Source organism: Diadema antillarum, unplaced genomic scaffold, assembly GCF_040938485.1.
Source record: "Diadema antillarum isolate AM-2024a unplaced genomic scaffold, OU_Dant_1.0 seq00000368_RagTag, whole genome shotgun sequence".
NCBI lineage: Eukaryota > Metazoa > Echinodermata > Echinoidea > Diadematoida > Diadematidae > Diadema > Diadema antillarum.
In genome coordinates this window covers 3,411,104-3,437,661 of record NW_027271369.1, presented here as the reverse complement: position 1 = coordinate 3,437,661, position 26,558 = coordinate 3,411,104, and the positions used below count along the sequence as shown (strand labels likewise).

The 26,558-nt window shown below is 38.5% G+C and overlaps 3 protein-coding genes across 3 annotated transcripts in view; 2 read left to right on the top strand and 1 right to left on the bottom strand.

Annotated features, from left to right (window-relative positions):
• Window positions 1-431: 431 nt before the first annotated feature.
• On the bottom strand, window positions 432-8,643 carry LOC139731305 (E3 ubiquitin-protein ligase RNF181-like). The gene is made up of 6 exons (XM_071642193.1): window positions 8,478-8,643; window positions 6,123-6,164; window positions 5,087-5,181; window positions 4,156-4,262; window positions 1,664-1,738; window positions 432-491 (listed from the first exon to the last, which is right to left on the bottom strand). The coding sequence occupies exons 1-6, from the start codon at window positions 8,558-8,560 to the stop codon at window positions 432-434; spliced, it is 462 nt and encodes a 153-aa protein (XP_071498294.1). The 5' UTR covers window positions 8,561-8,643.
• Window positions 8,644-11,419: 2,776 nt separating this feature from the next.
• On the top strand, window positions 11,420-20,153 carry LOC139731304 (biogenesis of lysosome-related organelles complex 1 subunit 2-like). The gene is made up of 5 exons (XM_071642192.1): window positions 11,420-11,578; window positions 13,400-13,522; window positions 14,476-14,595; window positions 17,058-17,162; window positions 17,991-20,153. Exons 1-5 carry the CDS (start codon window positions 11,485-11,487, stop codon window positions 18,020-18,022), a joined length of 474 nt encoding a protein of 157 aa, XP_071498293.1. The 5' UTR covers window positions 11,420-11,484; the 3' UTR covers window positions 18,023-20,153.
• Window positions 20,154-24,067: 3,914 nt separating this feature from the next.
• Window positions 24,068-26,558, top strand: part of LOC139731334 (stearoyl-CoA desaturase 5-like) — a 28,840-nt gene continuing 26,349 nt past the window's right edge. Inside the window, exon 1 of the mRNA XM_071642227.1 lies at window positions 24,068-24,407. The gene's annotated coding sequence lies outside the window, so the exon portion shown is untranslated. The remainder of the gene's footprint in view (window positions 24,408-26,558) is intronic.

Here is a 26,558-nt window from a genome sequence, read left to right as displayed (position 1 = left end):
AGACACAATTCATAATCTTATGTTAATGGTACAGCCTACAGTTATAATAAGCCTTCGTTATAATAAGCTTAGGATATACCATTTTAACAAGATGAATTCGGTGTGTGGCCTTCGATGCAAAGCATCAGATACTAGTATCTACAGACTTGGCTGCCCATCCATTCTTGCAATCATCAACTCTCATGTACTCGAGTGGTTCAACCACTGACATGAAACATGCCTTGTGAAAGGAAATTGTAAAAAAGTACATCAACCACACTTGGGGGAAAAAATACCCAACTTGATCATTTTCAATACATTTGCTATTGCAATTGACGTGATACCACATTAAATACAAGTAGGATAAATATAAGCATTGTTTATAAAGTAATCTGCATACACTGTGGACACAATGACTATCTACACTTTGTACATTACACCATTAGCACCGGTCAAGTGTACATCGAGTTGTGCAGGGTTTCAGTCTCAAATTCCCGCTGCTTGGCTCGTGCCTGTAAGTTTGAAAAGGGACATGAGATAAAACAGGAGTAAGCAAATGCTTAAATCACTTAAAATTTTGCAGACAGATATTTGACAATAAAAATCTTGACTGAGTGAGTCACTGACAGAACGAATATCTAAAATCAATTTTCCCCCATACTTGAAATACAGATACTCAACTACAAAAAAAGTCAAACTGTGTCTATGCCCAATTAACTAAGTATGCATGGTTCAAATGAGTTTTATTGATACAAGTGTACAATGTTAAAATGGCCATGACCTGCATCTAAAGAGCAATTTATGTTACAATTATCCTCATTTCAGTTTGCTGTTCCTCTACTTATTGCTTCACAGAAAGCACAGGGCCCATGAAAACAGGCTATGGCCAAGGGATTTACTGCCCTTGTAATCCTCTTCTTTTTTTTCTTTCTTTCTTTCCTGTAACCCATTGAGAATGGACTGATTTTGCTACAACATGCATTTCCCAAAGACACCTGCCCGAGAATACTCAGGGCTCGTTCTCAATGGGTAAAAAGGAAGCCAAAGCCCAAATATACAATGCATATGTCATGTTGATTGAGTTACAGCAGCAATATAAGTAGAACATATCAGTGAAATTTGTAGAAAATCCAACAAATTCAAAAGTTATAAATGTTAAAAGTTTTGGTGCCATCATCATTGAATAAGGAGCCTACTACACATCATGATGTCATTATCGACAACAATAAAGAGAAAATATAAAGACAATTCAACATATTTTCACTTTTCTAGCAAAATGAAAGAGCACTTGACTCACCTTTTTCAGAAAGCATGGGGAAATAATATCACCCCTAACACATGTCAGTAACAAGTTGATAGAATGTGAGCTTTTTATGAAAAAATTTTTGTGAAATTCTTCTTAAATTTTCCTTTAAATCGTCCAAAATGAAGTCATGAAGTGTAGTAGTCATCTCATCCAGTAAAGATGGCACCAAAGCTTTAAAAATTCAAAACTTTTCAAAAGATTGTTCGATTTTTCTCAAACTTTCACTGATGCGTTCAACGAATATTGCTGCTTTCACTCAATCCACATTTATATAATTGGGATTTGTTTTCCTTTGATTCAGCCTAAATTGTTCAGAATTTGAAAGATGAAAGAAGCAGGTCAAGGACCTCTCCATAAGAAGAGAAAGACTCGACTCACTTTTCGTTTCCTGTATGCTTCGTAATCCTCGTCGTCCGTAGGTAGCTCATGTCTGCACAGAGGGCAAGAGTTGGTCTGCATGGGGGAGTAAGGATGAAACAGCATTAAAGGGATGATATAGTACAGTGGAAACTCGATATAACGAGATGGTCGGGACCGAGTCATTTTCCTCGTTATAGCCGATATCTCGTTATATCAGTAGGCATAAAAGAGGGCATAACATAAAGACATTAATTTGCACATGTGGGACTACCCATCATATTTCAATCAATACTGTGATAGCTTGATTGTGTGTGAGGGAATTACTCACCTTTATGGGTAAGAAGATGTTTTTCACCAAGGAAATCCAATATCAAGAATGTGTTTTTTATTAATTGTAGATGTTTGAATTTGTAAATTTATATAGCTTGCGATTGTATCAAGATCGTCTGTGGATTGGTATGTGGTTATCGTATGGGTGTGTGTTGTGTGGAAAGCTTGAATATGGTCTGCACAATGCTGTGTGTGTATATGACACATTCTGTATGCATTATGACTGGCGTGTGTGTGAAGATGGGGAATTCCCTACGTAGAAGGCCAATCACAGCATCAGATTGCCTCACACCTGCTAAACGTCATGATGATGTCATGTATACATACTTATGGCCGTCCCACCACATTTTCTGCATGTATCAGTGTGCGCGCACACACACACTTACACGTACAACATGCAGTGCTAGCTGGAGTGCACTGAAGAAAATGATTATGTGTATACAAGACAGTTTTTGGCGCATCAAGCTTTACAATCTCGGAAGATGATAGCACAGGCGAAGTAAAGCTTTACCAATGGCATTTTGCTTTACCTCGCTATAGCAGGTTTGATTTACTATGTTTTTCTTTGTTTGGAAGTCACAAAATTTATCTCGTTATAGCAGTTATTTCGTTATAGCCGATCTCGCTATAAGAGTAACATTTTACATAGACTTGTGTGGAAGGAAATTTGGGACCGGGAAAATTTCCTCGTTATAACCGATATCTCGTTATAGCAGTGTTTGTTATACCGAGTTTCCCCTGTATTGGTGGAGATGAGGAATGTGCTTTCGACTTTTTGCAAGATACCATGAAAGTACTTATGATACAATACAGAGCATAATATTCTAAGAGGAATTCAAAGTTTACTTGAAGAAAATCTGTTTTGGAATGGCTGAAATATCCAAAAACAAAGTAAAACAAAACGATCCTAATAAAATGTAGGTCCCACCTTCTATAAGGATTGCTCTTTTTTGGATATCTCAGCTACATCAAAACCAATTTTCATCAAATAAATGTTGAATCCCTCTTGGAATTACATGCTCTTTCATATTTCATAAAAGGTTTCTCATTATCTCACCCAAAAAATGTTTGAAACTTCAAGGTAGGTCTCAACCAAAATTATAATACCCTTTTAAAGTAACAAATCCTGTTGGAATAAACTATTTTTTTTTCTAATTGAAGCAGGATTTAAAAAACATGCTGCCTCTCTACAATCTACCACTGACCCACCATCTGCCTAGCTTTCAATAAAGTTTTGCCAAACACTTTCGTGCTATTATAAATAACTTTTACATCTGGATAAAATCAGAGCGGAAAATACAACAAATTTGACATGACAATGTGGCCATTCTTCCATCCATGCTGACAAAAAAAAGTTACCAGCTTTAAGCTAAATTGAGTGTGACATGGTGTTAGCAACTCTTTCATTCCAACAGATTAAAAAAACAAAGACAAGAGGTATAGAAGAAATTTGACTGGTTATGATGAGTAATGACACACAATGCTGCTGAGTTGCAAAGGTAGTTAATTTCTGCCACGCTAATAAAGTCCACCCCAGTTTCCCTTCAATAAAATACAATAGGATTGATCTAGTACAGAATTGATTATCTTTTGTGAAACTAACAGTCGCAAAATTAATCACACTTAATCTCACAAGGGTATTGACTCTGGGAATACAAAAAACAAATAGAGAAGCACTCCGAGAGCGCAGACCTCCGCCAAGCAGCTCATTTCCACCACTGATCTTGTTCTTCCTTAGAGATCAGTGATTTCTACCCATATGCATGCTGAAAATTGCCCGATTTCCCAATAAACTGTCGTTTAGAAGCCTTTTGTTACGTCATCAATGCCAGCTGCGCTGCATGCCTCGCCCCCTGGACCAGAAACTAAAGCATGCTCTCTAGTGCGCGTATGAAAACCTAAAAAATATGCAATTGAATTGAATTTAATTGAAAGAAAAAAATCCCGGATCACTACCAAAATTTAATAATCTGTTACTAATCTGTTACTTAACCTTCCCTGTAAGTTTCATCCAAATCCGTTAACAACTTTTTGAGTTATTCTGCACACGCACAAACCAACAAACCAATGCCGAAGAAAACATAACCTCCCCCCTTGGCGGAGGGAACTAGGATTTACAAAGCTAAAAACATGCCACGGCTGAAGTGCCATCGTTATCACTATGCATGTAACTGACTCACCTTGGAGAGCCACGGCAAAATGCAACGCCGATGGAATTCATGAGAGCAGGGCAGAGAATTTGTGACATCACCCTCCATGTATGGCACAAGACATATAGGACACTTTCCTGTAGACGTTTGTAGGTAATGACAGAAGAATCAGGAAAAACAGAGAAGATAAGGAGTGAGACAGACAGATGGACAGACAAGGATGTGTGTTTGGGGTGATTGTTGGAAGAAGATGCAAAGAGGAATAAAGCAAATCATGATGAAGGTACCATTCCAACAAGGAGTGGTTGAATTCTCAGCTTGCAAATGATGATGCATCAGGGATTTGATTATCAAATTATCATCTTCCATTTCTGTTTAGTACAATTCTCTTCTTATCATAGTGGCTTTGACCCAGAAATGCAGCAAGTAATGAAGTTGGTTTTAAGTTTGAAATTAACTCTAAGAGGTGATATTTCATTCTTTACTGTGAATTAAAAATCAAACTAATTTCACGTCTAGATTATTAAAGATGTTATATGCAACAGCGAACATCAGCTCCTCAAATAGGCCTAGGGAGTGTGATAGTTTCTCCTTACGACCCAAGCCTAAGGGTACAGACCTTAGAAGCATGTGCCATTCTAGAATCGATAATCAAAAGACGCCAATGGAGCATGATGGTCTTGCAGCATTTTAATTAAAGGAGCTTTGAGCTTTCTGATTCTCATACAACTTTCAGTGGTCACTTAGCTCCCCTCTCAATAATGTATCTTCTATGTTTCCCCTTAACATAAACCCATCTGATAGTGACTCTACTTCTGCTCATAATGTCCATGTAAAGTTCATCTCCCTTGGCATTTACCACGCTTGTGTGAAATTCTGAGTGCAGTCACGCCAAATCTGGCTCATTGAAAGGTACCTTGTAGTGTGCATGTCACACTTTTACCGTTCTTTAGGAACCTACCAAATCTGTCAGACGTTATCCTTGTTTGCTTCAAATTGGCAACCACTTCTTTAGAGGCTGGAGGAGCCTTGCGGATATCTTCAGGAAGAGCCAAGCTAGAGAAATTGAAGAACAAATCAAATTACAAACCAGAAATTGGTAAAACATGCCAAACAAAATATTAACTAAAACCATGCACAAGTAGCACAACTTGACTGTAATATCTTGTTTCAGAATGATTTTGGTATATTCCGAATTGCTATAATTTGGGGTTGTCATATTGCAATGCAAAATAGAAAATTTATATCACTTTGATCACATTCATGCAAGGTGCTAGTTGAGGACACAACACTTGTACAGGAAAACAATAATCCTTATAAATCATAAAAAGGTTGCAAATGGTGCGCTATTTGCCAAATATGACAACATTAGCACAACTTAAGTCTATTTTTCAGTTCAGTCAAAGGTCTTTGATAGCTCCTTGGTTCAGAAATACACAAAGTTAATAATACATGCACATCCTTAAACAAGTATCATACAATTCTCATAAATCAAATCTAGGTGAATACTGAAAATGCTAAAAACAAAGGACTGAAGAATGAATGACAGTTGTAGAACAGAATTGAGTGTATCATAATTTACTTCTCTCTAAAATATTGGCCATAATGTTTATTGCTGATAAATGACGACATTACACTTGGATGGTTGATTTAGTGCCTGAAAAGGGGGGGGGGGGGGTAGGATCAAGATATGTGTACGATTCCTCAAGAAATCATTTCTGTAAGAACGTATTTAAAATCTATGCTGGCTTTGTTCACAAAAGTTGCCTTTTTAACAACCACAAAGCTTGCTGGGGGCTTGCCCTAGCTCATAACAACTGATGAATGTAAAGTGAATTCCTGCAAAAAAAAACTTGGGGGAGGGGGGTGGGCAGGTGAATAGAATGGCTTGTTCAGTTACTATTAAAACTGTAGGGAAAGAAGCATCTATGAATCTGATTCATTCATCATCATACAGAAACAGTCTATGTACTGGGTAAAAGATAAATGGCACTTACCCTTCTCTCTCTGCATAATCCCTGATATCATTGATGAGTATCCTACAGACAGTGGATAAACATAAAGACAAACAGTGATATGTCTTTGTTAAATGCTGGCAAATGCTGTTTATGTGGCGATATGTTTGAACACTTGTAGCAATTCAGGCAAATCTGACAGAAGCCACCACTTTAATACTAAGTATACTACAAATCATTTGCAGCATAAAACATTCATGCATTGGAAATGATGACCTCTGATGACCTCTGTTTTGGGGGCTCATGCTGAGCCCCCAAAACATGAGTAGACCCCCTAAAACAGGAAATGTCCCCCAATCCCTGAATTCGAACTTTCAATATGCCCAAGCCCAAACTTTTCGAGATTTTCCCCACAGGCACACTCTCTCTATGCATGTGTTGAAATCTTTACTGAAGTATGCACCAGAGTGCAGCATTTACAATGTAAAATTGTCAAATCAAAGCTCCCTCCAATGGAAAAAGGGGGTGGGGAGACAATCCCCTTCCACGTCATCCCAACCCACCCACCCCCCCCCCCCCCTCCACACACACACACCACCACCACCACAGTCGCTTTGATCGATCGGGTTTGGTCACTCGTTCTTTCACAGTGTCTCACTCCAAACTCTCACTCAGCATGGCTCAGGGTTGGCAGCCCTGCTTTGGTGACTGGCGTTCAATGCATTGGTAGAGAGGATCTAACGTTAGAACACATTTAGGTCCACAAGGTAAATTTAAATAAAAGCATCAGGTGTGGTTGAAATACAGTCACAGTTCCACAGACAGTCTTTCATGAATTTACAAGTTCTATTTTCTTTTTGTTTTTATCAATCTCAGGCTATGAGTTAACAGAGAATGACCATCTAAAAATCTAGGGTCTAGGCATCTATTCAAAGGTGTTTTAAGTAACACTCAATGCAGTATAACTGTGTTGTGTACTTACTACAAAATAGTAGGGGCAAGCATGGTATTACCGGACGCATGGTATTACCGGACACGCACATTTTTGCGTACTAATGACATTCTGTACGCGCGAGACTTCGTAGATTAGCCTCACAGAACTTTGTGTGGACCGAAATCGCAAAAACGCCACATAATACTGTAAAAACACGAAAAAAATTCACATTTTACCTCAAATTTATAGTTGAGTGACCCGCACCTCTTCATAGTTATACAGGAAAAATGCTGAAGATTCCAGTTGAACCAAAAGTTCACTGATCAATACCGGTATCGGAAATTTGTAGCTATCGTCCTCAAACGCGAACGATGCGGAATAGTTGTGCGCTAAGGGGCCCGCAACTCATCACCCGCGCGTGCAGCTCCCATAGACAAAGCACGTAAACTAGAAGTATAGAGTCTAACCAGTTGTCAATTTCTCACAAGGTTTTATTGCGTGAACTGTTCGAAATGTTCAAGACAGACATTTTACCGTAAGATACGAAATTTGAGCCTCATTTGCCGATTTTTTTCTTTGTCATCCGCTCGGTGAGAATGTGTACGGTGATTTTATGGGATGAATTGTGATTCTGGTGCAAGGACTAGGTGCGAAAGACCTTGATTATTCGATTACGAAAATCGCGTCCGGTAATACAATGCGATTTTGCACCGCGCAAATAAACGACTATTTTTAGAGGGGTATGTTTGAAGCATATTTTCTAAAAACTGGAACAAAGAATTGACATAAGTTGGCTGAATTCGTAATTTCCAGGAGTCTGTGAATAAGTGGTGTTATTTTTAGCCGAAATTTCATCCACTGGCACTGAGTACGGAAATCAAAGCCACGAAAAAAAAGCGTCCGGTAATTAGATGTCCCACCCTACGTTACAAGGAGCGCTCCGGGGTTTACACTCAATGTTACCAATAATACCATGTAATTTATATAGCCCGACCAGACGCCTGTCACTATATAGCGACTGGGCTGTGTATAGTTACCATATTCAGTGCAGTAAGTAACCAGTGTTAATCACATGCCTAGTAAATTAAGTAAGACGGTCTAGCTATTCTACTATTCTACATTAGATTTAATAGAGTCTAAGTTATTTTGACTCACTACGAATCTTTGTTGTTCTACTGCAATGAAAATCAGTTCTTGGCGAGAGTTCTTTATGCCAGTATTTGTACTCTGCCTGTAGTCCAGACAGTAGAGGTCTAGATCTGCAGGATATCTCTCTTCTTGGCTAGAGTTCCATAGGCCTTTGTTTTTTGGGCTAGACTTCCATAGATAGCGTTTACCCCCCGCTAAAATTGAAAATAAAAAATAGTGTGCACTGAATAGTTTACCCTATTGTAGGATACCCATAGATCTACGAGTGTAAACTTTACGTCCAGCAAAAGCAAACCAAAGACAATAAACAATACCTTGCCCATCTCAGCAACGTATTCAACTCAGGACCCTCTTCGCCAGTAGGTTCACAACTATGTTCGTCAAAGTACGAGGCCATTTTCAGCTCACTGGTTGTGGTGGTTCCTTCTTGATCTGCACAATACACAACCGGTCCTAGGCCATACTGAGTACAAATTTATGTACAAATGTAGATTGTTCTAGTCTGCGTGCATCAGAAAAAAGAAACACAGATGTAGCAAGTCATTACAGACAAAAGGTGAGTAGGTAGCGTACTTACGTCATAGTGAATATTCATGAGGGTCGCTTTCCAAGCAGTGTGTTGTATGCACATCTATACACACAAAAAGAAAAAGTTGCCCGTACACATAACCAGAGACACTATCGATTGGCCTGAGCAAATTTCAATTGATTAACATCTGAAAAGTTATGCAAATGAGATGAACAAATATGTAGGCCTAATTCAAATGTTATCTAAAAGCCGACAAAAACTTCTTTAATTTTCTCTTGAATATAGCAAGACTTGGTGCATATTTTAAATCATCACATAGTTGGTGAATTCCAAAAGGTTGGTCCTGCATAAAACAAACAGTATTCTGGGCGAGGATGGTGCGGAGTAAAGGTAAATGAAATTCATCTTTACAAACACAAATCACTAAGTCCTCAAAGAAATATTTTATTTGTGAATTTAGTACAATAGCACACTATGTCATCTGTAGAATTAAGCCTATTGTTTGTATCCATTCACTTATTTTGACCGAAAGATCAGTCTGCACTGGGATTTTGATCGTCCGCGGAGACTATACGTCTGGCTTTCCGGACAGACGGATGTTTCTCTCTAAATAAACTGGGAGTCCTTTAATGAGGTTGTTTTCTATAGATATTAATTTGTTTAGCACTTTGTTTATCTTCTCGTTATTTTTCTCTTAACATTTGATGGAACTTATGCAGAACTTATCTATTATAATTATTATGTTTGACTTCGTGACATCGAATGCATCCATTGAATTTGAAAATTGGAAATGAAAAACATGATCAGAACACCGTCGCAGGGTATTCGAAAATAAGGCCAGGATAAATGCTTCAATGAATTTTACACCAGTGACTATCATAGATAGCAATGATAACTATGGTGCCCTTCTGATATCAAGATTACCATGATATAGGCCTACCAATGATAATTCCTGATGATTATGATCGTAATACATGTTGTGTCTAGATAAATTTGGTACATGCATGTGTTCGGAATAAATTTGAATGATGATAATGATTTCAATGATAACACGTTCATGACGATGATGGCAACAATACTTAATGATAATCAAATCTTTAACGAAAATTATGTCAATATGTCTCATGCTCTATTTAGTATATTACTTCTTCTTCTTCTTCTTCTTTGGCGTCGTCGTCGTCGTCGTCTTCGGCATCTGCCTCCTTTTATTAGCTAAAAATTCTTGCTAAGTGTGTGTGTGTGTGTGTGTGTGTGTGCGTTGCATGGGGGATCTCAGGGGCTGATCCAGAAATTCCGTAAAGGGGAGGCGTCTTTACAAAATTAGAGGGAGGGGCACGCCCCCATTTTTTTCTTTTAACTTCTTTTGTTTTAATTTCCTTTGTTTTAACAAAAAATAAGGAGGGGGCGCAGTGCCCGGTGCCCCCCCCCCCCCCCCGATCGATCCGCCACTGTGTGTATGTTGGGGGGGAGGGGGATTCCGGAGCCGTACATAAAGGGCAGTTTGATTGATTAATGATTAGGATGATATATTTGTGTTTGTGTTATGGGAATGGGAAGTTGGGGTCTTTTTATGTGACAAACGATTTCATTCGCATGTGTCTTGTGTACTTGTTGACTTGATATATTATGTTTTGTATATTTGAAAAATGGTACATCAATTATTTACCTGGACATTCAAGCCATAGCATGATTCAAGACACTCCATGACAGGAGATATTTTGTTGTGTATCTATTTTGTATATATGTGAATATCTGTACATTTTTAAAATCTGAATATTCAAGTAGACTTATCTGAGTGTACTCAATTGTCAGAGTTTGGATTGTTTCGTATACATTCATTATATATATTCAAACATTGAAATAGAATGTATGGCAATGAATGAAATTGAAATAAAACAAACTCTGGAATGATTTTGTGAGTGTGTGTGTGTGTGTTAACCTAATTATATCATTCCGATTAATTCACAAATACTTACAAGCCCATGCATAGAGAGAACTAAATCTAGCTACTGTTATCAGCCGTCACACGATTTTGAAATAATCAAAATGATAATTTCAAAGTCACTGAAATGATATTACAAAATGATTTTGCAAAATCGATCTCCTGAATACTTAATCCTCTTCCTCTGGTTTGGTAAGACAACCATAAAGGTCCGGTTTACCTTTGGGAACAGTGATTTGATTATATTGAAAAATGTTCAAGATATCGCCTTTCATGCATAGGCCTACATTATGTGCAGGTCTGTTGTACCACAAAACATCCTCCCGTATTAAATTTTTGCAATAAAGCCAAAAATATAAGGAGATGTAAGTATTTTTCTTAATAAACCGTAAATGTTAGACGGTTTAGTATGGAAACATTCTTATTATAACTATTGTCCACATTTTGTACATTTAACAATATTTAACATCGATTTTATTGATTCAAATTTTCACAATGGTTGTTTCTATCCCTAACTCACATTTTAGAACTATTTCAAAGCACTAATGCTGGATTCTTGTTTCATCTGCAAATTGTAGATTAGACCAAATCAAGAAATTTAAAGCTGATTACTTTGCAAACATAATACATCAAACTCTGACGTTCCACCCTACTTTGGTGACAAACTTGTGATGAAACAGGAGTGTAGAAGACCAGAGTTGAGGGATGTCATGAATATTTATGCTAATAGTCATGACGAAAGGACCCTACTCTCCACCCACTAGGTCAAAGAGTTCTGCCGTCACATCACATAAACCCACTTCGCTTCGTAAACTAAAACTCACATTAACCACAACTTTGACCTACGGAAATGTCTCATCCTGAGCCAACGAGTGATAAGGCTGGTCCGACCTCGTCTGCTGATAAAGTTAAGACTAATGAATCAGATCAATCAACAAGAAGAGGTAATATTCCGTAGTTTTACACATTGCTTGGGGATTTTGTAGATTTGATCCCACAGTCCCTTTCGTAGTCTTTTATGTTATTGTATGGCCATAGGGCCACCGCCACCCACTGCACTGCACTGCACCCAGCCTAGCCCCGGAGGCGTTTTTAATCAAAAAAAAAATTACTGAAACAAATTATGTTATATTATAAACATTAATGAACATAACATTAATTAACATAACATAACATAACATTATGTTATGTTATATTATATTTTGTTCACCTTGCGGCGCGGTCCTGGCGGCTACCTCGCAGCTGAGCGGGAGCAAAAATCACGAATAATTCCATTGCCACATTCACAGCGACTTCACAAATAAAGCACGGCTAAATTTCTATCATAAACACAGTGACAATAAAAATGAAATATAAATTACCTTTTCGACTTGGGTTTTCTCACCCATTTATCTAGAAACTGCAAAATTTTCTACATTTTTTAGGAGTAAATTTAATAGGCGGCCTGCCCTTAGACTTAGTGCAACAATGGAGAGACTTGCTGCTATATCCATTAGTATGCATTGCGCATGCTGTCAATGCACTGCACTGCATGCATGCTGTGCGCCTGTGCAAGTGATTGTGAGTTTCAGTGAGCATCGCGGATTGGTGAGCTGAAGATATTCGCGTAAAGCCGCGTTATAAGACAACATTTTCTGCATCATAAGCAATGAAATGCATCAAACAGTCGCCGAAATTAATCATTTAGGTTTAATCGACCCATGTAAGTATTCCTAGTAGTTTTTGTTGAAAAATTAAGGAAATATAGTGCCGAAACGGCACCGTTTTGTACAACTCCTCGATCTGAATGCGAAAACGGCACAACCCCAACGCTGCACGTTGGGGCTGTCGCAGTTACACCCAGCCCAGGCTAACTGCGCTGCGAACAGCCCGAACGCAGTAACGTTAATTTAATAACTCTGTGAAGGGGCACTCCGCGGTTACACCCAGGCCAGCCAGGGTCAGGACAGGCTAAAAAGTTCAAGGCCAAAAGTTCAAGTTGTGTTACAGCTTGATGTGTAGCGTAGGGATAGTAGACTAATGATAAAGAAGAGTTCAAAAATTATATCAATCATATTCCAAACAATAAAGATCATTGTGATTAGACGTACTTTCTTTCATAGCACTCGGTGAGTTTGAGCATGACATTTTAATGAATATACCGTACATTACAACAAATACACAGAAACAGACTAGATCTATGCTCTGCTATGGAAATGTGTTGGTGTCATTTCAGAGAGCCTTGATTTGAATTGAGAGGGATGGAAAAACTAACCACCTTAAAACTATATACAGAAGATACACAACACATGTAACTTTGCTTTCCCACAATTCTTTCAGAAATGATAATGAGCAAATAGAATGATAACATGATCAGTGTTTGAGAGATTACCAGTCAGTAGTAACACTTCTTTATGGTTTGTCACTGCTACATTGCTAGTGAGGAAATTAGCAGATTCCCAGGTTATTTATTTTATTTTTATTGAAATCTCAGGAGAGTCCATTTACTAAGTCATTGCTTTCTCATAATATTTTATGATTATTACATGTATACATGTACCATCATTCTTAAAAAAAAATGTGAACTGCATAGAATTAAAGACTTCTTTGGATCCTGAATATGAGCACCTGAGTGAAAAGGATTATTTATTTATTTATTTGTTATTGTTTGTTTTTTGTCTGATGGTTACACAGCTTGTAGAAAAAAAAGGAAAAAAAGATGAGATAACAAAGCAAAGCTTGTGCTTTGCTGAGACAGTAAATGTCATGTTTGCTTGACCCAACAGTAAGCACTGATGCTGCAGTGGAAACAGCAACAGAAGTCACGGCTGATGAAAATCCAGATATTGCGGAACTTACCAGGGACATGTTTCAGAAGATGGTAGAATATCTTCAGGGAGACTTGGCATGTAAGTTTGCTTACTTTCTTGGTTGTATTCATGTCATGTTTAATTTCATATGTGTTTTGATTTCAGATAGGGCTGAAAAAGTTGTCGATGGCAGAAGAAAGAAAAAAAAAATTCTAGTGGAGTAACTGATTTAAGAGCAATGAAAAGAAAGTGTGTCTGATTATATACTGCCAATTCTTTTTTGGGGGGAATGAACATTTTGAATAAATAATATGACTATTATGTAAATCATTGTTATTTGATATAGATATAACTGTGAGCACTTGATACTTTAAATTTTCAGATTGCTTTACATGCCATGTTATTTGTCTTCAAAGGTCTTCTCAAAGCATATAGAACAGCAACAATTCAAGTATGGTTAGTGTAATAATTCCATGAAGCGCTGCAGTGGTAAATTATTATTACCTCCGCCGAGGAGGTTATGTTTTCGTTACCGTTGGTATGTTAGTTAGTTAGTTTGTCCGTGTGCAAAATAACTCAAAAAGTAGTTAACGGATTGGGATGAAACTTGCAAGAAAGGTTGAAAATGACACAAGTACCAAACGATTAACTTTTGGTAGTGATCCGAGAATTTGTGGGGAATTTATAAAGGATTTTTGATATTTTGGCAGGTAGGGTCAATGAACTTGGGAGTTTGGGCTGCGCGTATTTGAGGTTTGCATGCGCGCACTAAAGTGACTGCTCTAGTTTCTGCTAGGGCGAGGCGCGCCATGCAGCTGAGGGTTTATGACGTAACAAAGGCTTCTATTTTGGGAAATCGGGAGACTTTCAGCACACTATAAACACTTTCAGCATGATGATAAGTACATAGGCCTATGTGTGGAAATCACTGATATCTCTTTGGAAGAACAAGATCAGTGATGGAAATAAGCTGCATGCTTGGTGGAGGTGTGCGCTTTCAGAGTGCTTTTCTAGTTTAAAGATGTTGCTCCACTGGTGATATGTATTTGCAGCGACAGCAGATGATTACAAGCTGCTGGAGCAGATGAACCACGTGACAGCCAAGAAGTATGCCGACATGAGGAACATTGCCCTGCAGATTGGCGACTCCATGAGTGACCTCCAGGAAAAGTGTGAGTCTTTTCAGATGTAATGGCTGACAGCATTGGGAGATTTGTGACCATTGTAGTGAAGAGGCCTTTGTAAACAGTCACATTGCTCCTATTTCAAGCAATCACAAACTGAAATGGAGTACATGTTGAGAAGTAGAACGTAATGACCTTTTACCTTGTAAAGATTATTCATATCAGGCTCACTTCCTAGGTTGAGTTGGAATGACATCAGCCTGTGGTGTCAGTAAAATTTGCGGATTTGTCTCTTCAAGATGATACTTTAGAGAGACACAATATATGTTCATGTTACTCTGACAGTGAAACTTCAGAAATCATTTGTGACCGGCGACAACGGTTTCAGGCAAAAGTCGGGAATTTTGAAAATTCATTTTTTCACTGAATCACATTGCCCATTTCCTAAGCTTTGCATTGATATAAAACACTTGTATTCTTTGGCACCATAAGTGGGCATACAAAGAGAAATAAAACGCACTTTTTAAGTTGTTAGCCTGACAAAATTGCGAGAAAACAGGCTTTGAAGATTCACCTCTTTCTCAAAGACAATGTCCGAGCGGCGATGCGAGGGGAGAATCACCCATCCGTAGCGTGTGCGATGGTGCCAATCGATGTTAAGCCCCGCCTCTAGCAACCACATCGCCTTCTGATTGGCTCACTGAGAGAGTCAAATTTCCCGGGCACCTTCCTCAGAGCTCAGCGTATGGAGCAGAAAAACAATGAATGTGTTTCGCTTGGTTTTGTTTAACAGTACGTCTTTCAAGATGGCGAATACGATAATTGCACGTACGGTGTACATGTACATGACGTGTATGGTGCACGTATTATGCAATGGCATCCACACGCCATGACTGTGTGCATATGTAACAGAAGCGGTGGCGAATCCACACATTTACAAATCGCGTTTTCATTGTGGTTGATTTGTCTTTATCATTGGCGACCCTTTTGCTTAAATTAAAACAAAACAAAACAAAAAAAACCCAAACACGACTCGTAAGTTTGGTGCGATTTTGATGTGTAGTATTTGAATATAATTGGTCACATGTGACCGCTCCTTTCCTCTTATCTGCCTTCCATTGAGTCAGTCTGCTGTCATAATCTTTACTACATGTACAAGTAGACAAATTTGAGAATATTTAGTTTTCTTTTCACACGATTATGTCATGCTACACGATTTTTGTTTCACTTCCGTTGTCGAACATTGCGTTAGAATAGTTTGGACAGAAAGCCAAACGAAGAGCACGCACTACAGAGCGAGCGTATAAACCACTATAGCAAGAACAGTGGAGCATGTAATCATGCACGCGTGGACAAAGCATTCCCCACACGCTGCAACTGGTGTCTCCGAAAGCCGAATTATGTAAATGTATGCGACGCACCAGCCAATCGCATGCGAGACCATGCGCCGTAGCAACACTGGGGATATTGGCGCGGCGTTCGAAAGAAGCTCGAAACTGACGAGTGCGATCCAACGTAGGGTGCTTAAAATTCCATTTTCGATAGGAAAAACTTAGTCTTATGCTATGAAATTTAGTGTAGATGTAGAAAACATATCAAAGATTCGATTTCTGCAAAAAACCTAAATCGACAAAAATAATAGTTAAAATCTTTGTACTCCGCCTAGAAGGGAATTTGCTCTTGCGACTTTTGCCTGAAACCGTTGTCGCAGGTCACATTTGGTTGTTGACTCCCTTGATATATTACCCTGAGAGAGAAAAAAAAAAATAGCCAGTGATATCACAAGCCAATGATCCAGGGGAAAAATATAAAAGAAAGTAACAGTTCATTCATGCTGCTCATTACAGTTGCACTTGTATTATTACAAATGAAGAAGAAGACAAAAAAAAAACACACCAGAATACAGTAGTCTAGAGTCCTAAAAATGCATTGTATATCATACCTGATATGGTGAATAGGATAGCATTGAAGTTGGTTAGAAATTGAGAGTTGTGTGAGTAAGGTTCATTTCTATATTCGAACAGTACACGGTAGTGGGTTTCATTGATTGTAAAGAGCATGGTGCTAACCAGATGAAGTGGTCCACCTACCAACTTGCCCAAGAAAAACGGATAAATGATGCCGAACCCTCATGGTTCACCCCGGGTGACATGATTTAATCAGCTAACGGTTTTAACCATGCACATTGTGCCATACGAAGAAGAAGTGGGTCACAAGGAACATTTGTATGAATCTATTGTTGATCCCTCTTCGCTAGTCAAGTGTTTAAAGGGGCTGCATCTAAAGTGTTGGTTGATATTGCATTTTGTGAATTTTTACGTTTGGTAGTTTCTGATGTAGGCAGGACATAGTGTAACACCTGAAGTGTGATTGTGAAATAGATTAGAGATCAATGTTTTGTCTGTTTGAAACTAGAAGTGCATGCATCTCAGTTTACTGGTGCTGTAAGGTATAAAGTGTCATCACGTTTGTTTGCTCTAAGTTTGTCTGTTATTCCATGTCCACCATAGACCAGAGCCTTCAGCCATACCTGGATCAGATTGACCAAGTTGAAGAGAGCGTCGCTAGTCTGGAGCAGGCTGCCTTTAGGTTGGATGCTTACTCCAAGAGATTAGGTTTGTGTGCTTCCTTTAAGAAGTTTTAGCTCTTCTGTTTAAAATGTTCTTTTTTGATGGTAGGGGGTGGAATGGATGGATGTTATCATTGTCGTAAGATGCAGCTTGAAGAGTCGATACATTGACACTTGTTCTCCGGCCGTAAGATTGCATTTGCATGAGTATTTTTGTAATCCCAGGTTTGGTGCAACCATAGCTGGATGAGAAGACGACTACAGATTGTGATGTCAAGATGAAGAATGATAAGAAGAAAATATAAAGAAACTTAAACAAACTTTAATTTTTCATGAAAAGTGCACATTCCTGTGACGGGTTAGGGTGATATTATTCCCCCTACTTTCTGATAGCCGAAAGTCAAGTGCTCTTTCATGAAAAGAGTGAAATTTGTGAATTTTCTATATATTTCTTGATATCATTCTTCATATGTGCAATCACAAAGTGTATTTTGAATACATAATTATGAAGTCTTCTCATCCAGCAATGGCTTGAAAAATTCACAACATTTGAACAGATCATGCAGTTTTCCTCAAACTTCACTGATGTGTCCTAATATTGCTGCATTCAGCATTCCACATTTATATTTGAGTTTCCAAACTATAGACAATATTATTGTAGGTTAACAATACAGATGGCAGATGAATCCTTCTAATGATGTTTTGCCTGTATTGTAGTTTCAACACTTGTCTTCTTTTACACCTGTTATTTATTGGTATCAAAATGGAACAAAAACAATATATTGCACACTTCTGAAACCTTTTAAAATTCACCACAGTCATATGAAGGTCTGTCTAACAATGGCCCTTTTTTTTTTCTTTCCACATTCTACAGAAGCAAAGTTCAAGCAACTGGAGAAAAGATGAAAATGTGGCAAAGGCTTCGATTCTGGAATTGCAATATCAGCCCACCTGGCAACCAAGGGAAATATGAATGATTTGTTGCAGACATTTGGATACATTCCTGTGGTGTTGTAGCTAGGGTTTGTAAATGGACTGTGTTCTTGCTGATTTCAGTAATTTCGCCATGCGCAGCCAATTCTGTTTGACTGCTTGCTGTTCAGTGTCATGTGGATTTCTTAATCAAAGAAATGTGTTCTGTTGTACACTGGAAACTTTCTTGTGATTAATACTTTTGCACTAGACCAGTTCAGTGAATTTGACTGCCCATAATTTTGTTGAAAAGAATACCTTTGAAGACATGATCGCGATGATGATATCTCACAAAACTATTAAGGATTTATCATTTTCAGCATTTATAGTTGTACTTCCTGCTGTTCTGGATTGTGTAGGTAGGAGCTGTGCTTTTTGTATCAGATTTCCTGATTTGTTTTGATGTGCCTTTCTTGCATTTACAGCACAAGGCTTTAATCAGTGATCAATGAAAGTTGTTTCTGAATTCTTACAGGGACCCATGTTTACTGCATGACTATTGGTAACAAATCTTGATAGCAGTACTCTAAATGGGCTTGTCAGTGAAGTTCAACAGCACCAATTGAGTATGCTGTGCTTCTCAGAACAATAACCAATGAACGTTACTGTATAAGTATATACGCACGTCAATCCAACATTCTTGGTACAATTTTCACTCAGCAACATACAGAATGTTTTACTTTTCTCTCACCAGTTGTTAGTGAAAAAGGCAAGAAATTAGGAAGATATTGTGCTGGAAATTTAGTAATCGTATTAGTGCAAAAGTGGGATCTGTTAAACTTCTTGAAGGGACTGTTATGGAAATGTCAGGGATTCTATAGAGGGTTTTGAATGTAATGTGATGTCTGTCTGTAAATAACGTGCATAGTGTGTCTCTGTGGCATTCAAATGGGCTTCATGGTTTATTTAGACTGCAGTGGCATAGCATCTTGAATCAAAAAGAGGAAAATATACAAATAAATTGGGAGAATATCATGAAAAGCGAGACTTAAAAAAACCAACATTAGGTCTGGAAGCTGATTGTTTCATTTTTTTTTTCTCATGTAACCTCTATATTAGTCTCAAACACATTTCAAGTGAAATGAGGCAGTAAAGTTAAAATCACCATACAGCTCTTTGTGAGTCTATACAAAAAAGGAAATACAATGTACAAATCATGTCTGTGGTTGATTCAGACACTACAGTTTGTACAGTCCTTATACTGTAGGAGGCATAATCACCAGGTCATTGCAGTATACAATGATGTGAATGATATAAGATAATCCCATTTATTTCACGTAATGAAGAATGTTTCGTGAAGATCTGCATGCAGGTCAATGGGTTACAAGTAGAGTGATGACATCACATTATCTAGTTTGCATGTTTCCCAACATCACAGTTGACTGAAATCATGAAACTTAATCATTTTCTGATCAATATTTTTGATTTTGAAACTTTTTGAATTTGAAATAATTCTGTTTGATATATTCATTTCTAATTTATGGCAGTCAACTTGAATACAGAGTGGCATTTCACTCTAGAGCATAACCAACTTTCAGAGATGGTAAAGAGAAGGTGGGACTTTGCCATTTTATTCAGATTTTCAAATTGTGGTGTGTAGTTGTTGGGTTTTTTTTTTCGAATTTCCTGGAGCTGTGCCAATATTAGGGAGCATATTGAAGTTACTGTAAGTAAAATATATGAAATATCAGTACACTGTACACCTGTTATGTGATACATGTACAGTTGAACCTCTCGTATCCGGACAAGTCGGGACCGCGGCTCATCCGGATAAGGGATTTGGCCGGATACGGGAGACTCAATGCTTTATACATGTACATATACATACACATGTACTGATGTAGCCCATTGTAGTACCACATGTAGTAATGTGTATACTGCAACCTTTTCATTGTTACACTCAGTAACAGACCCCAAAATAGAGGTTCGTGTTTGCATGAATGAAATCATTTTCTTTTATAAATTCTTGGGATGATTTACCTAAATAATTATTAAGAAATGTATCAAGTAGATCTTGAAAATAAACAGTACGAGTCGACAAAACGACGCTTCAAAATTCGATCATCACGGCTCGGCAAAGTCGAATGTAGGTCGCCATTGTTAGATTGAGTTGGGAATCCCCCTTTCCTTCCGTAATTATTTAAAAAAATTTTAAAAAAATCACGGCGAAATTGCGTCTGTATAATAGAGAGATCTGGATAAAGGGAGGCCGGATAAGAGTGGTTCAACTGTATTGACAAATAAAAAATGTGTGTACATTGTTTAATTATATCGCTCTTCGTCCGGCGTCCGTCGTGCGTCGTGCGTCGTCCGTCGTGCGTAGTCCGTCGTGCGTCGTCCGTCGTCCGTCGTGCGTAAACTTTTTACATTTTCATCTTCTTCTTGAGAACCCCACGACAGATTTTCACCAAACTTGGCAGGTAACATCCCTAGGGAGGTAGGATCTCAATTTGTTCAAGTGGGCACCATGGCCCATCTGGGGGGCCCCAGGGGGGCCCAAACACCCTAAAATTAAGGAATCTTTAAAAATCTTCTTCTCTAGAACCAGAAGTGATAGAGCTTAGTTTATACTATGAGTTAGTACATTGATGACTGTAGTTTCTAATTTGTTCATGGGGGAATCAGGGGTGCCCCCCTTGGGACCCAGGGGAGGGGGATGGGGAGGGGTCTTAATGGGGCCTAAATTGTACATTTTCATCTTCACTTTGATGTCCCCATGTCTGATTTTCATCAAACTTGGTAGGTAGCATCCCTAGGGGGATAGGATCTCAATTTGTTCAAATGGGCACCATGGCCCACCTGGAGGGCCCCCAGGGGGACCCAAACCCCCTAAAATTAAGAAATCTTTAAAAATCTTCTAGAACCAGAAGTGATAGGGCTTAGATAACACTATGAGTTAGTACATTGATGACTGTAGTTTCAAGTTTGTTCATGGGATTGGCGGGATCAAGGGTACCCCCCCCCCCCCCTTGGGACCCAGGAGAGGGGATGGAGAAAAGTCCTACACTACAGTTGTAATGGGGCCTGAATTGTACATGTTCATCTTCTTCTTGAAAACCTCATGATAAATTTTGACCAAACTTAGCAGGTAGCATCCCTAGGGGGATAGAATCTCAATTCCTTCCCCCCCCCCCCCCACATTAAGGAATATTTAAATCTTCTACTCTAGAACCAGGAATGATAAAGCATAGCTAATACCATGAGTTTGTACATTGATGACTTTAGTTCCAAGTTTGTTCATTGCAGATCCAGGGCTGCTTGCCCCCCCCCCCTGGAGTTGAAGGGTGGGGGGGGGGGATCCATATGCAGACCCAAGTTTCCAATGTTCTCAGGTAATAGTGTGCAAGAATGCATGGAAGGTGAAATTGCGATACTCAGGTGAGCGCGTGACCCGCGGGTCTCTTGTCTAGGCTATCTCCTTCATCTGTCCACTAACGTTCTGTCTTACATGTTAAATATGTTTGAACATTCCAAATACTGGACCTACCGTGTATTTCATAAAGATGTTATCTCAAGTTGCAATAAACATCGCAGTGACAACCAGTCAACTGAGAGTGCTCGATATTTGCTGTGTTCACAGGACTTCTTGCAATTTACAGCAACATCTGTTTGAAAAATGTCCCAGTTTGTGAAGCGCATGAATATAATTATACATGGACTGTGTTGTTTTTTTCACTTTAACACATAGTTATGTATTGAATTCATTGCATACAATATGAGGTGATGTGCGTCACAATGAATCTCATTCGGTGAAAAGATTGCAAGAGACTGCGTGCATGATGCTGCTTAAAATTGTGCTTGGTTGTGAGGGGAACCATTATTCACTTTGTTGTCACAGCAGTTTGAAACAACAGAAGGTTTACTTGTCAAGTAAGATCGACAAGCAAATAAGAATGTTATAGGAAAAGTGAAAGACCATGTGCGTGCTAGGAACTCATACAGTGTATGGCATGTTATAGTGTTTTTTTGTTTTTTTTTTGCATATTGTGAAGAAATTGACTTAACATGTAACTGAGGACAGGTAATGTTCTTGTATGATGATGGTGATGATATGGTATATAAATGTCGGTGGTGGTGATGTCTATAAATTCTATTTTTAAAAATCCGTACATGTAATTGGCATGATTACATGTACTTCTGCACATTGCACATAGTATATGTATAATCAAGCTCAAAGAACAGCAGGACAAAACAATGAGCTATAACAATTTTTTTTTGAAAAATTGTGAAAAAGAGTTAAACAATACTTTATCACTTTGTTTGCAGCGAGGCGTAGAAATGGAGGCTTGACTGTGGTACCCCCTTTATACTTCCTCTCTCAACCTGATGTTATATCTACTGCCTGTAAGACGTTGGCCGATGAAAAAGACGTGTGTGTATGTGTGTAGGCATATATATACTGTATATATATATATATATATATATATATATATATATATATATATATATACAGTATTGTATAGTATATATGTTATATAAATATATATATGTATAATATGTATACACGTGTATAATCAAGGGTAGAATTTAACTGTTCTTTTGGTGGCCGGCAAAACGAACGAAAACACAAAAAATGGAATGAATCTAAAAAACAAAACAATACAATAAAGATAATTACGTAATTAAAATATCGGCAGGTGTGACAAATGTATCAAACATCCGCAGTCTTGGTAGTGTAACCAAGGAGGTTCAAGAGATGGAGTAATAACAGTGTTATTCCCTTTGATCCCATGTTCGAAGCTACTGCTCAAAAATATTTGAAGCATGTGCCAAACAGGATCTGCCGCGCAGATACGAAGACAATTGACTCGTGTCTCATTGCATAATCATCAGCCACTTTCAAAGGAAGATATGTCTTTGTGATGGTAATTACTTTTCGCTATCCCTTCTTATAAAAGGTAGGTGGTACAGACACGAGGATGCGCGAATGAAAATTGAGCAAAAAATGCTGAAATGAAGATGAAAATTACTCGACTGAGCATACGCGGGCACTAATCTGATATATCTATCAATAAAGAAATATACTTGAAGATTATTCCATATTAGTTTCATTTTTGGAAATTAAGCGGAAAAGTGATAAAACCAGCTTTCCAGAATGGTACAGTTTTAAACATTTTCACATGATACAGCTCTGATTTACACTTTTGCACAAATTTCTGGACGGAATTGACTTTTGTTTTACATGCTTTATCATTGAATGAAATTTCATTTTATTTCATAAATAAATAAACAAAATATGGCCAACATTATGATAACGTTCAAAATGAATCTTCAGATTGCTCAGCAAGACGGCGGCTTGGAACATCGATCATCAAAGGCACAAGTGCACCTGTGGAATTCTTTCGTACATCAATAGAAATCTGACAACTGTTTGAATAATTACAGCCAGTTGGAACTCCATGTATAAAACCTCCTTGATAAGACGAGATTGATGTGTTTGTTGTTACTATGGTGTAAATCGAATACATTGTATTTCCCTTTGTATGAATTCATGCGAGTCATGCCGCGGGAATTCAGCGATTCCGACATTGACATCCGGCCCCGGGACTGTTGTTTAAAAATGTTTCTTTCATTCCTGACGGTCCTCGACGTGAAAATTTGCATTAGCGTTAGACAGCAATGTATAACGAGATGATGCACCCCCCCCCCCCCTATTTTATGGGGCTTGGCATACATAATACGTATATTGCCGTGGGTTCTCAGTTTCAGACGAAAACCTGGGAATTGTTATTGAATGAGGAAAAAAAAAACAACACTGAAAAGGCGCGCGCTGAAGGTGATGTGAACCTGCGAGGTCGACCGCTGAAACTCATATTGTGTCTCATTGGCGTTCCATAAAAGGCAGTGGCACCATATGATGGCGTGATTGCGGCATGTCACATGTGTACCGTCTATTGTAACATACACAGCGAGCCAGTGTGTGTGCGTCTGCTACGAGTAGATCAGCTGACTCCGATTATATCACCTACCCTGTGCATGGATGGATGCAGGCGATGCAGCGAGGGGAGAGTGCCGGTAATTGGATGCACGCGCTCTTTTCCCATGTGCGCCTATGTAAGCTGTCGCTGTCCGTCTCTACATTCGATTTGTCTGAGGGTAAACGCACACGGCTAGCGATAAGGAAGGCGAAGAAATCTAGGAACATAACGCACGACATACAGTAAACATTCTCCATCTGAAAAGTGAAGCTGAGTGCGCTCAGGAGCTGCGCATTATTTCGTCACTAAATCTGCGGATTCAAATTTGACGCAAGTATCCACGTCTTGTGTACAAAGAGGGCCGGAACAATATCATACCGTCTGATTCATAGCATCGATTGGTGAGCATAAGCAATCTATCAGAAATATATCGTAGACTGGTGAATTTTTCGTTGTCTGTGTAGCTTGCTCATTGTTGCCTCATTCTTCATCTTGATAGGATATGTCGCCTCAGTTGACCCCATCCCACAATGAACGGCGGCGCATCTCGGATAAAATCTGAATTACACAACGTAGATTAAAAAGGAAATGTAAATCCCGATTGCATGAAGCCTATATCCAACATTTTCCCCATTCATTCCATTCATTTTCAGTCCAATTTATTATGGTGAAATCTAATACAGTAGTCAGACCTTGCCCTAAACCAGGAATTGAGTCGGACATGATTTCAGGAAGATGCCATATAAAAGTACACTTGTAGTAGAAGCCTACTCACGCTACTGAGGGAATATAATCTGAGCTGAGAGATGAGGAGGGTAGTGTTCAACTTCCTGTAAATCACAGTGGCGGATCCAGAGGGGGGTGCACCGGGCGCGCGGCCCTTCTTTATGTTTGGTTAAAACAAAAGAAATAAAAAGAAATAGAATGGGGCGGGGACTGCGTGTGCCCCCCCCCCCCCTGTTAATTTTGCAAAGGCGTCTCTCCTTTACTGAATTCCTGGATCCGCCCCTGAATCAAGTGCTCCTGCAATTAAGTTGTGCAGTTTTTCTTCCAACATTTGTCAGAAAGTCAATTTGTCAATTTGTCTTCCAATTTTTTACATGAAAGTAATTGCTTTTACACTTTACAGGAATCATTTTAACGGTATGTATATACATATATATATATATGTATATATATATATATATATTATTATTATTATTATTATTATTATTATTATTATTATTATTATTATTATTATTCCGGGGGGGGGGGGGACATACTTTACTGATTTGTCGAGTTTTTTGGGGCCATAGTGCATCTCTGAGGTAAAAGGATCTGCTGCCAGAAAATGTATTCACGTTAACACATTTAGTAAAGTTATGTGTTAGATATCACACAGCCCTGTCGGTGTACTACAGTCACTGTTCGGGCTGTCAATGTGTAGGCCCTATATGAGGTGATACCTAACATGCACTTAATCAGATGTTTCCTCAATGTACATGCAGAGAGGAAGCTATACAGTGTACCTGTAACCAAAAACAAAATCAAAAATATAATCTTATGTATATTGATTGTATTATATATATATATATATATATATATATATATATATATATATATACATACATTAGATTAACTATTGAATTGTGAGTGCTGGTAAAAATGATATGCTTTCCGTAGGCTTTCCTTGATTAGTAGCAAACGACTTTCACCATCTTACACTGAAGCTCCGGAACACGTTTAAAAAACGAAAGCAAAGAGAACATACAGCTCATTACATGCCACTTTGACACAAACGTCCGTGAATTAGATACACACACACACCATGAAACCTATAGATTCAACTTTCTTCCTGACCCCTAGCTCACTTGGCTGAAAGAAATTGATTTGATGTTGATATGATACAACTAGCTATTAGGCCTAGCTCTACTCCAGTCTATAGTACAGTATATGAATATATGTCATTGTTGTTATTTTGGTGTGGCCCTACTTAGAAATACCTCGCCGAAAACCGTATCCCCATAGATACTGTACCAGTAAACACATATTGGTTTCTAGTGGTAATGCGCAACTGCTTACCTACTTATCCTTTTTACTCTCTTTCCCTCTCTCTCCCTCCCTATTTTCCTTCTTTTTCTTGTCTCTCTGCATGTAGGTAGGCCTACTGGTATAACAATGGAAATAGTAGAAAATCGGGTTTTCCTTAGAAGCGTTTTGCCATAACGTGATCGAGACCAGTTGAATTCTAAGCTGCTTATAAGTCTTTGACTATAATAGAGGAATTTAAGGCTCCTAATCATGCGTAGTCATCCCCACAACCATAGATTTTCCCAAGTTTTTGTTATCATTTTTGTTTTTTGAGGGGGCGGGGGATGGGGGTTGAGGGAGAATGTGAATAAAGAAAGCTAATTACAGTATGGGGTTATGAGACTGTCCTTTCAAGCAAGGTATGCCATTTGGAGTAAAAAGAGGACACTTTCTGTGATTTCGTCCTGGTATTTCTCTCCCCTTTTGTACGATGGTCCATTATACCCTATGATTCGTGGTGGAGGAAGTTAGGTGTGTATATA